Below are 12,570 nucleotides of genomic sequence, written 5' to 3'. Positions count from 1 at the left end.
AGCCACCGAGAGTACAGCTCCTTGTTGACACAGTCTGGGGCCACAGGGAATGTGGTAAGAAACAAAATGAGAAACTGCAAAACCAGTAGCATTTCTTTTGGACAGTATTTAAAAAAAACTAAAAATGAATGAGAAGGTTAAACCAACCACTGTACACCAAAAGAAAAATCAAAGATGACTTTTATTACAAGTGATTTGCAGAAATTGGCCAGCAGTTTAATGTTTCTGATACCGTCCAGTCACCAATCTCCACACTGCAGCCTTGAGCTCCTGGTTCCTCAGACTGTAGATGAGGGGGTTCAGGGCTGGAGGCACCACTGAGTACAGAACTGATACTGCCAGATCCAGGAATGGGGAGAAGATGGAGTGGGGCTTAAGATAGGAAAATATTCCAGTGCTGAGGAACAGAGAGACCACAGCCAGGTGAGGGAGGCAGGTAGAAAAGGCTTTGTGCCGTCCCTGCTCAGAGGGTATCCTCAGCACAGCCCTGAAGATGTGCACATAGGAGAAAACAATGAACAGAAAACAATTAAAATTTAAACACGCACTAATAGCAATTAGGCCTAGTTCCCTGAGGTAGGATTTGGAGCAGGAGAGCTTGAGGATCTGTGGGATTTCACAGAAGAACTGGCCCAGGGCATTGCCATGGCACAGGGGCAGGGAAAATGTATTGGCCGTGTGAATCAGTGAAAAGAGAAAGGCACTGGCCCAGGCAGCTGCTGCCATGTGGGCACAAGCTCTGCTGCCCAAGAGGGTCCCGTAGTGCAGGGGTTTGCAGATGGACACGTAGCGGTCGTAGCACATGATGATCAGGAGAAAATACTCTGCTGAGATGAAGAACAGAGAGAAAAAGAGCTGAGCAGCACATCCTGAGTAGGAGATGTTCCTGGTGTCCCAGAGGGAATTGTGCATGGCTTTGGGAACAGTGGTGCAGATGGAGCCCAGGTCGCTGAGGGTCAGGCTGAGCAGGAAGAAGAACATGGGCGTGTGCAGGTGGTGGCCGCAGGCTACGGTGCTGATGATGAGGCCGTTGCCCAGGAGGGCAGCCAGGGAGATGCCCAGCAAGAGGCAGAAGTGCAGGAGCTGCAGCTGCCGCGTGTCTGCCAGTGCCAGCAGGAGGAAGTGGCTGATGGAACTGCTGTTGGACATTTGCTGGGGTTGGCAATGGCGAACTCTAAGAAAAGCAAACATGGAATAGTTGGGTTTGGAGAGGACTTTAAGTATCCCAGCACAGCCTGGGGGCACTTTCTCCCCGCTGCCTGGAGCAGTCCCTGCCAGCAGCTGCTTCCCTGTACCCAGGGCTGGGACCTGCCAGTGCTGCCAGAGCCCGGCCCAGCCCTGGGGGCTCAGCTCTGCCCTGCAGAGCCCTCCCGGCTCAGACACTGCCCAGGGGCAGCTCTGGGTCTGCAGGCTTTGATGGCAGAGTCAGAGCAACCCTGAGGAGGTTGGAAAAGCAACACTGATGCTGCCTCCAGGGGGCACCATGTTAATTTCTCTAACTGCCTGGTTTCGTAAGATTTCAGAAAAAAAATAATTCTCACTCTGAACTGAGACATAATTATTGATGTGCAATTTCCATCCTGACGACTCAGAGCAGTAGACTACAAAAGCAGCATTTCCCCTTTTATGCAGCCCCTGCCTTGCTGTGCTCCCTGTATAATCTACCCGGAAATGTTCTGGAGTTAAATGCCATGCTGGGAGCAGTCCTGAACAAAGCAGCATCTTCACCACATAAGGAGAACACTTCCAAGCCTTAAAAGCTGTCCCTTCCCACCCAGACCTTGTCCTCCAGTGCTGGGAGCAGCTGCCAGGGCTGGCGGAGAGCTGTCCCTGGCAGGCAGCAGAGTCCCTGCCCCAGCGCAGCGCCCTGAGCTGCAGAATCCTGCTCTGCACGATAGCCCTCGGCTCCCCTTGCTGCTCTGCACAAGAGACAATCACAGAATGTACTCACAGGGTCTGTAGGCATTGGGATGTTCCAGCTTTAAGAGATCACTGCAGGAGCTGCAGCTGCATTGTCCTGCAGCCAGAGGTTCCTGTGCCAAGGGCTGGCAGTGATTGTGCCCCAGGCACTTCTCAGCACCTTCCCAGCCCTGACTGATTGAAGCTCTCTGTGCCTCTGTGCTGTGCCTGAGGTGGCTGCAGGCAGGTCCCCAGCCCTGCTGGGCTGGCAGAAGAGCTGCTCATCAAGAGAAATGTGCTTTTGAAGCTCTTCTTGGTTACCAGGAGCTGCCTCTGTGCCAGGTGCCCAGCCCAGCTCAGCAGCACAGACACAGCACAAGGACTTTAATGAGCCTCTGGGGCTTTCTGCTCAGGCCCTGAACATCAGTCCCTGAGAGGGAGCTGAAGAAACTTATTCAGAACTCCAAGTCAGAATCACACTCCAAAGTTTCTTGGACTTTTAATGGGTCCCAGAGAGGGACATGACTTAGCAAGTGTCCCCAGGCCCCAGGCAGAGCAGAGAACTGGAGACAGTGCTTGACAGATGGGGGCAAAGAGAAGCCAAGTCTTGGTGCCCTGGGCCACAGCAGGGTCTGTGCCACCAAGGGCTGGGAGGAGACACCTTTTGCTGAGGCCCTGGGGCCTCCTGGCACAGCCCCAGCCAGGCTGGGCACTGTCAGCCCCTTGTCCTGCCCTCAGCATCCCCCCCCTAGCCCACCTCCCAGTGGCCTCAAGGATTTGCTGGAAGGAGTCCCTGGGGAGCCTTGCGCAGCAATGGCCCTGGGGGTCTATAATGCTCCCTGCAGGGACTGTAGGTTTTTCAAAGGACTTCGGATTTGGCTTTTGCCTTGGAGTATCTGAGAGTTTTCTGCAATCATGACCTCCAATTATCTGCTGTAATTAGTCCCCGGAGAGGCTTTGTCAGTAACAACACTCAGTGTGGCTCATTAATGCTTCAAGGTACTTCAGTTATTTTAAGGTACTTGGTGTTTCCTTTTTGATACAGACTCTGCGAGAGGTTTGTGCAATCATGGCCCCAATTATCTGCTTCAATGAGTCCCTTGAGAACTTTGTACTGGCACTCAGTGGGGCTCATTAATGTTTTGAGATACTCAAGGTTTTTAAGATACTTTTTGGATTTAAGAATACTTTAAGGTACTTTTAAGGATTTTCCCTCCTACACTGAGTCTCTGAGAGGTTTTTGTGCCACCCTGGCCTCCAATTTTCTCCTTCAAGGAGTCCATGAGGATCCTGTGTTTGGTATCTTTCTCTGTTCTGCTTTACAACAAAGATGGAACTGAAAGAATTTTGTAAGGCTTTCTAAAAGCATCCAAACAAACATGGGAGAAATAACAATACAACAATCACTAAGAGAACAAATAGTCCTATTTTAGCTCGACATCATCCATCCCTTCAATTCCTTGGATTGGAAGAGTTTATTGAACCACTCTTTGTTTTCCACTTGAAGCTTCTTGAACCCTTCATTCAGTACCTGAATGCTCCTGTGGATTGACTCGCTGTGGCTGGAGAAGTTCATGTAACACATCCTGCAGAGTCTACACAGCCTTGCCTATGTGCCCAAAGTAAAAACTCTATCACTCTTCTGCAATGTGACATGTCTGATGGTCTCTATGTCTAAGAGGAGGTCACTCAATGTGTGGGAGGTAGCATTGGTTTGCTTACTTAACAGGCACCCAGGATGGTCTAATTGTCCTAAAGCTTTAGCTGCAGCCACCCAAGGTAGTCCAAACTGGGGATGCTAGCATCCGGCACCGGGATTAAAGCTTTCAAAGCCATCTCTTTGATATCATCCAATATTTCTCTGCGGATACCTGCTGCTTGATCATCTGGTAGGCTGTGTTGTCCTTCTCCAGCTTGATGGTTGATTGTGGATTCTGCCTGTGCCTCATTATTAGCATAGTCTGCTATTAATTGATTTAGTAAACACTTCTATCCCCCTTCCACAGAGTGTGTTCTGTAAGTGACAGAAACTTGGTTGTAATATATTTTAAATCATATGAGGTTATGACATGTGCTGTAAACATGGCCCTCATTAGGCCATTAAAACAAGTTAAGTCCTTCCTATGGTCTTTAGCTGCCCTACACAGATCCTTGATTTCCTTGTAAACCAATGGCTGATACCTGGGATTCTGCCCCCTTCTTTCATAACATATGGGCACAATAACGAGTTTTGTGACTATTTGCCAGTCTCCTTCCTTAACTGCTTCTTTCCAGATCCTTTCCTAGGGATCTTCTGGGGTTGAGGGGAGAGGTGGCTCTGGGGAATCCAAACTGTCTTCTGGGGAGGAAAAATAACCTGGAACAGAAACAGTTCGATTAGAAATAGTGTGACAGTTGGGCTTAGTATCTTTGATTATGGGGTTATATTGTTGCTGGAGGGTGAGGCAGAGGGCACTGCCATTTTGTCAGGTGTTGGGGAGGAAGGCCTTGATTTAGGATGGTGGTCTTCCAGAGTGGAGTTCTGAAGGTATGACCCAGGATGGAGGTGAAATGATTGACAATGGGGCCTGACCCACAGTCATGGGGGTGGAGTCTGGAGGTTTGTTCAGGGCGGAAGAGAAGGTTGTGGTTGCAGGAAGTGGAGGAGCCAAGATGGAGGGAGGATGGTTGGGCTCCTGAGCCACATTCGGGCTCCTTCCATCTTGAGTGTCCCGGGTGTGATGCTCCAAGGCCACACAGCCATTGCCATCTTGGACCATCGTGGAAGGTCTGAGAAAGGCAGGTTTGAGGGGAGGTCCTGAGTTAGGAGTGACCAATGGATTGAGTTTTCAACACACTGTTTTCTGACGAAGGGTCTCAAGGATGGTGTGGAAGATGGGTAGGATGCCGCGTGAAGTGGGGCCCCTTTTGATCATAAGGTTGTACAATTTAACTCCCACTGAGTCCCAAAATTCAGTGGTATGGATTTCAGCAGCAGAGGCGTCTGGAAAATTTTTAATGATCCCCCTCATGATTGATTTTAATTCGTTCTTTGAAAATATTATGTCATGATCAGTGAGAATTAAAGCATCCATATATGCTCCTTTCTACTTTGGACATCTGGCTGCCTATTTTTCTCCTTCTCTACCTTATGGGGAAGAGTCACCAGCACACCCCAAATCAATTATGGGACATGAGTGCATATTGTAAGAACACAGTGGCAAAATGGGCACTAAATGTCTTGCATTTCCCCAACCCCACCTGCAATCCCATGCCGGTGAAACCATCATTGTCCCTGCCGATCCTGGGGAAGGTCCCTTGAAACAACGATGAATCCACCGGGCTCAGCACATTCCAAAATCCCATGGAGCACTGGCCTATCCATCAGCTAACCCCAGCTGATGTGACTGACACAGGGAGCCCTGAATGTCATGGTCCCTGTTCGGGCGCCAAAGGTCACAATGCAGGTGGCTGCAATAAACCTCTCTGGTTCCCTGACTTCAGGGTGAGGGTGGCAAAAATGAAAAAGAGCAGGATCAATGGAGATTTTAAAAGGGACTGTAATAACAGGGTGAAAAACAATAAACATGGAGAAGTCGAGAACAGTATGAGGGGCAGGATCCAAAGACCCGAGACATAGGGGAAGCAACATGTACACTTGGGGGTAGAACACTCTAGAACAATAGCCATAGAGGGGAAACAAGTAATCAATAGAGGAAGAGAACTTGGACAACTTAGCATAACAACATTATAGGCTTATGGAGGAATTCTCAAGCTTACCCTAACTTAAACAAATTATTTCCAGGGCTTGAAACTCATGCCCAAATCTTTTGGGGTAAAATCTGGCTGACTCTGAGTTACAGCCAGGCTAACTCCCACACCACTGCTTTGCACTGGCCCCTTGGGAATCATGTGGCCCAACAGAGCCAGAATGATGTCCTTGGTTCCACGAGGCTCTACAGTGTCACAATGGTCCCTTGGATCCATGGTGCTCTGCAATGTCACAATTGTCCCTTCATTTCACAAGGCTCCCAATCTCACTTTGGTATCCATTGTAAGGAAACCATGGAGCCCCCATGTTTCAGAGGCTGATGAACGGCAGCCACCAGAGGCCAAGGCAAGCCTGACATATCTGTCCTGGCAGGTTTACTTGGAGCAACCCTTGGATATTTGAAATTATGAATGCAGAGTCCTAACTTCAGACATCTGTGTCTGGAGAAGGATGATTTCTTCCATACAAAGAACAGCACAGAGCCCTTTCCAGTGTTTGGAAAACCGGTGAGTCCTGGAACTCATGAGTCAAAGATCAGCCAGACCTGTCTGCCCTGGCAGCTTTTGTCTGGCAGCAATTCTTGGATACACAGAAATTTGGAAGTGGAATCCTAATTTTGGCCATTGATACCTGGAAAAGATGGACAGTTCTTTTCCACACAAGGGAAAATCCACCTATGGGTGGATGCACCACGTAGGATTTTCCCAAGTGCTTGGAAGAATTCTCCAGGTCCTCACTGTGAAATTCAGCTCTCCAGCAACTGCGGACTCTGGATGATGATAAAGTATTTAGGCAATTCGGGATGTGTCTTTCTCAATCCCTATCCTTTCTCTCCTGTAATAATGATTAGGTGCATTACCTTGCTTCTTTTTGCTTGTTGCTAAAGCCAAGCACGTAGTTGTACTGAATGTATAATTTTACTTTTGTGTTGCCTTAACACTCACAGTAAAATAAGACCATTCTTCCCATTGGTTTCTGTGCTCTTTAAATCACCCCCGCCAGCTGGCAGAACAGGTATCAGAACCTGATAAAAGCCAGGCTCTGCTGTGATCTAGCTGGGCGCATGGAATGGAGAGGGTCACTGTCAGTCCATGGAACCCATGGGAGCAAGGCTCAGATGTGGAAAAGATGTGCACCATGGAACCCCAGAGACCCCGATGGAGCCAGGGCTGCAGTGTGTCACAGAGGGAGGGACCTCATGGCAGCAGGAGAGCATTGTGAGGCTGTGGAACAATGTGGCACCAAGGTTCCACTGGGACTTGACAGAACCCCATGGATGTGAATGGCCCCAAACAGGGCCAGGAGACACTTTCTAGACAAAGCCCAGGGAGGGGGATTTGCCATTGTGACCCTGTGTGGCACCATGGAACCAAACAGAGCACTGTGACACTGCAGGGCTCTGTGGAACTGAGAACTTGTGTGACAGCGAGGAGCCCAATGGAACCAAGGGGCCATTCCATCCTTCAGGGCTTCACAGAACCAAGTTGCCATTGTGATACTGCAGAACCAAAAGAGACCACTGTGACACTGAGGGGCTTCATGGAACCAATGAGACTATTCTGACACTCCAAGTCCCCATGGAACCAAGGGGCCATTGTGACACCACAGGGCCTCATAGAACCAAGGCAACCACTGTGACACTGCAAGGCCTCATGGAAGCAAGGGGCCATTGTGTCACTGTGGGTCCCCAAGAAAGCAAGGGGCCAGTGTGACACATCCAGGCCTGGTGGAACCAAGGGGCCATTGTGATCCTGGGGAACCCAATAGAACCAAGGTGATGAGAGCACAGACACTAATAGCACAGAAAGCATACAGGCCTGGCTGATAGAAAAAGGGCACGGTTATCTGCAAGGCATAAGTGCATAACCAGGCCTGAAGCCAGCAGACAGTCCATGAAATGCCCTTGGCCTGGTGATAAAGAGAAGTTGGTCAATTACACAATGCCTCCAGGCCTGCTAGCAGACTATCAGTAAACCGCAACGCAGAACTATTGCAGAAGTAAGCAGAAGCATGAACAGCTGGCGTGCACCAATCATAGCATTAGTAAAACCGTATGAACAGATATTTGTAACCAATAAAATGTAAGCTAAAGCCACATGGACAACTAACAATAGTATAAAAGAATGTATAAAGCAGTAATAAATCGAACAAGATGCATACCACATATTGAGTCGCTTCTTGATTCCAGACTCCTGCTAACCCCTTATCTCTACACCCTGCTCCATCCCACAGGAGGCTGCTGGTCTGTGCCAGTGTCCCCTGTGTGCTGCAGAGCTCTGGGGACCATCAGAGCAGCAGCTCCACGATACAGAACATCAAGGCTTCCCCACATACAAGTGCACAGCTGCAGCGTCTCCTGGTACATCACAACAAGGTAGGTGTGATGATGGTGGGGACTTAGAATGGTGACTGAGGCTTGATGGCATTGCTGACTATCCAGGGGGAATCTGTGCCTTCAGTCCCCAGGGAGACCTGGGTTGGGAGGATTATTGGGGGGTGCTGGATTGGGCACTGTATTGCAGCCAGTTGCCCTCTCCTCCTCAGCCCAGTGTGACCCTGCTGCACAGTGATGGACACATCTCCAGGGGCCTTAATGACCAGCATCGCACGGTGATCAGGACACAGGATGCGTCAGGTATGGCCCTGTCAGGGCAAGGGAGTCAGTGAGGACAGGGGGCTGATTATCTGCAGGGTGCTAGCTGGGGGATGACTAGGGCTTTGTGTACAGAGATGGGTAATGTGGCATGGGTATTTTGCGTATGGGGTAAGAAGGAAGGGGCAGAATGGAGCAGGAGGACTGGCACATGGGGCAACTGAGCTTGGAGCTGGAGTAACGTGGGAGAATGGCCGTGTCCAGTGTGGGACAAGACCTGGTGCCATGCCCAGTGTGGGACAAGAGTCCTGGTGCGCTGGGGCCAGCATCCGTGGCAGCTCACCCTTGTCCTTCCCCGCCCAGGCCCTGCCGCCTTAGGACAGCACTGGCCAGGCACAGCTCCTCGACAGGTCTCATGGGCCCCAGGGCTCGAGCAGTCTCTCCAGCCCTGCCAGACATCAACAGCCCCCAGCCAGCTGGAAAGGACTCAGCGCCCAATGCTCGACCTGGGACATCATGTCCGAAGCGAGAAACACCTGTGACAACTGTCATCAGGAGCTTGACTATTTACTTGTATATAGTTGTTAAGTTAGTTGTATATAGTTATTAGGTTAATAAAAACTGTTAAAATTATAGGCAGAGCCTTGTCTCACAGCCTGTCTCTCCCCGGGCTCCCTGGTGCTCCTTCAGCTCCTTCCTCCCTGCTGTGGCTCTGCCCCCGGGCTGAGCAGATCGAGCCCTGGGCCAGGCCCTGAGGCCACTGCTGCTCCCGCGGCACCTGCGGGGCAGCCCTGAGGCTCCGGGCCGGCTGTGGGAGCAGGAGCCGCACTGCAGAGCCCACGGCCCTCACGGGCTGCGAAGGCACGGGCGAATGGCCATGGGGCCTGGCTGGCAATGCAGCGCTGTTGCTCTCAGCTGCCGCCTGCAATCCTTACAGGGAGCCCTGACGCCGGCTCAGGAGCCGCTCGGAGCCGTGTCAGAGGGCTGGCCCCGACCCGCGGCCCCCAAGGGCACTTGTCCCTTCATCTCTGCACTGCCACATTCCGAGCTCATTTGTCAGCTCCCTCGTTCCCTTCCTTTCTGTGGGGCAGCGTTAGGGGCCGGCCCAGCGGCTTTTCTCCCACAGAGCCAGCAGCCCTTTGCCCACAGCTCCCCTGGCGGGAGCCAGAGCTGCTTTCCAGCCGGACAGCCCCGCTGTGTCCCGCAGCCCGGGCCGGCTCCTGCCTGCTGCTGGCGAGGCCTGGCGGCTGGGCCCGGCCATCCCGGGCCAGAGCAGCTCCCTGGCCGGGGGAACACAGTCAGACATTGGGGGACACATGGCAACACAAAGGGGACACATGGTGGGCACCGTTTCCCTGTGTCCCCATTGCCGCAGAGCAGTGCCGTGTGTGGTGCTGGCACAGATCCGGGAACAAAGGAATGTCTGTGCTGTCATCGGAGAAAGGACACTGCAGGGATGCTGCTCACCACTGAGGGTGCTCGGGGGTGGGGAGGCTCTCTGACCTTCTCATACCTGGGGAGGCTGGGGGCGTCTCTGTCCCTCTCAGCTCTGATGTGACCCCACCCAAACATCATCGGGCTCAGAGGGACAGAGACACCCGCGAACCCCCAGAAGGGCTGAACTCGGGATTTGATTTGGGGCTGAGGATTTAGGAAGGGGCTGGAATTGGGGCTGAGCTTGGAGTTGGGCCTGAGATTTGGATTAGAGCTGGAATTGGAGTTAAGGCTAGACATGGGATTGGCTTTAGGGCTGGAGTTGGGATTGTGTCTGGGTATAGACAAGTCTGGGACTTGGATGTGATTAAATACAGAACTGTGAGTATGTCTAAACATGGAGTGAGATTGAGACCAGGATCAGGGTCAGGTTTGGGACTGAGCTCACCCAGAGCAGGCCAGGGGGGTTGTCACTGCAGGATGTCCCTGGCATCGTCCCAGCCCTCCTCAGGCACCTCCAAACATGAGGGGCAGCTTGGTGCTCCATGATCCAGGTGCTCCCACGCTGCCCCTCAATACCAGGCAAGCATTCCCTGAGAGCAGCCCTGACTGTGACCCTTGGGGCTCTGGGATCAGCCCTCATATCCCTGTGGGAGAAGCTGCAGACAGGATGAGAGATTCCCTCCCCCATTTTTCCTGTGGAAGGGTGAAGCCCAGTTGCCCTTTTCTTCTGGTGCCTCCTCCTCTCCTCAGCTGAGGATGTCAAACTTCCCAGGAGCAGGAAAATCCCCATTCCCTGTTTGCTTGTGGCTGCAGCCTGGAACATCCACCCAGAATGAAGAACTTTCTGACAGCCTGTGGAGCGTTTTGTCAAAGAGTGGCTTGAGGAGAGAGGACATAGCCGAATTAATTTGGTAAAGATGTCCTAACTAGGGCAGAGGCCTTTTTGCAGGCAGGGTGTCTGTTGAGAAAGTAGCAGACTAAAGAATGGAAAAGTACAAGACCGTGGCTAATTCCAAATCTTGCACCTGCAAAGATAACGTGTCCTTGGGCCTAGCGGAGTATGATAAAGAAATAGACAGCGAGACGTGAGAAGTAGAGAACGTAGGCCCAAAGGAATGAGGATGAGTTAATGGTATAGTTTAACCAATAGATTGCTTGGCTTACAGAATATTCATAAGCTTATTATTTGCTGTATAAGTGTTTGATGCTTTCTTCAATAATCTGGACCTGTGATGAACCATCTGGTGTCCTGGTCTCCTTCCCACGACACATGGTGACCTCGAACACTGACCCCTCGTCTCACACTAAAAGAAAAAGGGGAACGACATGCCACAGTCGAGGAAGTTGGAGCTGAGTCCTGTTTGCAGCCGGGACGGTGCCGGAATTTTGAAGCACCCTTGGGGTTCACATCGGTGACTCAAGCCATTTACGCGCTGCCGGAGCCTGGAAAGCTGCAAGAGCGCTCATGAATAGGTATGGATAGGCAAGCAGCATATGAATTATTTGCCGCGTATTTAGAAAGGTGAGGGGTAAAGGGGACAGATTTAAAAAAGGAGCTGCCAGGGTTGCTAGCCTACGGTTATGCTAGGGGGGTTTTCCTTAATCCACATACGGTTCATGAACTTGCTGAATGGAGAAAGTTTGGGGATATACTGTGGGAGGAGGTGTTAGAAGATGATAACACAGCACAGAAATTGGGCAAGCTATGGCAGGTGGTACACAACGCACTGCTTCAACATGTTTCTGAGCGTAAGGCGGCAGAAAAGGCGACAGAGGCTCATAAGAAGAATATAGGGTATGTTTGTGAGGACGATCCTCTCGCGCCTTCGGTAAACAAGGTGTTCATACCGATGGGTTCACAACAGTCTGGAATGGAGGATCCTGCACAGGCACGGGGGGGTCATCTGCACCTCCTCTGTCGGAGGAGGATGAGCTGGATGATGGAGGAGAGCGCGGACAAAGCCCGCCGCCCCTCCGCAGAGAGAGTGACCTAAGTCCGCTGCCCCCCCACAGGGAACGCGGGCTAAGCCTGCCGCCCCCCTGGAGGAAATGCAAGCTGAGCCTGCCACCTCCCCACAGAGAGTGCGAGCCGAGCCTGCCACCTCCCCCACCCAATCGGCCTGCGCAGAGGCGCCAACAGCGCAAAACTCTCGGAGAGTCAGTTCCTATCCCAGGGGCACTCAGTGACCTATGGGGGGAGATGGCTAAACAAAGGAGAGAGGCTTGGGCTGCTCTGGCAAAAGAGGCAATGCAAATGGGGGATGATGAGGCAATGGAGGCCGCTTCTGCTCTTGCCTGTCCAGTTACATACATGCCATAGTATGATGCTCAGGGGAACCACACACAGAATCTGGCGGAGTACACTCCTTTTAGACTGGAAGTTGTTATCTCAATTGTGGTCCACAGTTAGTTAGTTCGGGGTGAAAAGCGAACCTGTTAGGCAGATGCTGGATTATCTCTTTAATATGCAAATTTTGTGCCCGAATGATTTGAGGGGAATAGTGCGGCTAATATTTACTCAGCATCAGCAATTGTTGTTTAATGCACATTGACAAGCTTTGGTTAATGAGTCAGTTGCGACACAGCGAGCTCAAGGGGACCCGTTGCATGGAGTGACGGTGGATGAGCTCATGGGCTTAGGGGCATACTTGCGCACGGAGGCACAGTTGATATCAGGAGCAGATAAGTTTAGAGAAGCCATGCGGTTGGTACGTGAGGCCATAGAAAGGGTTAAAGAGCCAGGAAGGCTGCCGGCATACATGGGCATAAAACAAGGTAGAGAGGAATCTATTGACAAAGCAGCTGCAGCTATAGACCGGGCTGGATTTGCAGAGTACATGAAGGAGGCGCTATTGAAGCAGTGTGCCTTATAGAATAGCAATCCGGCCAC

The 12,570-nt window shown here is 51.5% G+C and overlaps 1 protein-coding gene across 1 annotated transcript; it reads right to left on the bottom strand.

The window, feature by feature from the left end:
• Positions 1-216: 216 nt before the first annotated feature.
• LOC134433937 (olfactory receptor 14A16-like) lies at positions 217-1,149 on the bottom strand. Its single transcript, XM_063182623.1, has one exon. The coding sequence runs from the start codon at positions 1,147-1,149 to the stop codon at positions 217-219; it is 933 nt and encodes a 310-aa protein (XP_063038693.1).
• Positions 1,150-12,570: the final 11,421 nt, after the last annotated feature.

Source organism: Melospiza melodia, unplaced genomic scaffold (genome assembly GCF_035770615.1).
Source record: "Melospiza melodia melodia isolate bMelMel2 unplaced genomic scaffold, bMelMel2.pri scaffold_28, whole genome shotgun sequence".
NCBI classification, from domain to species: domain Eukaryota; kingdom Metazoa; phylum Chordata; class Aves; order Passeriformes; family Passerellidae; genus Melospiza; species Melospiza melodia.
Note: the sequence above shows the minus strand (reverse complement) of the source record. Positions and strands in the feature narration are given on the sequence as shown.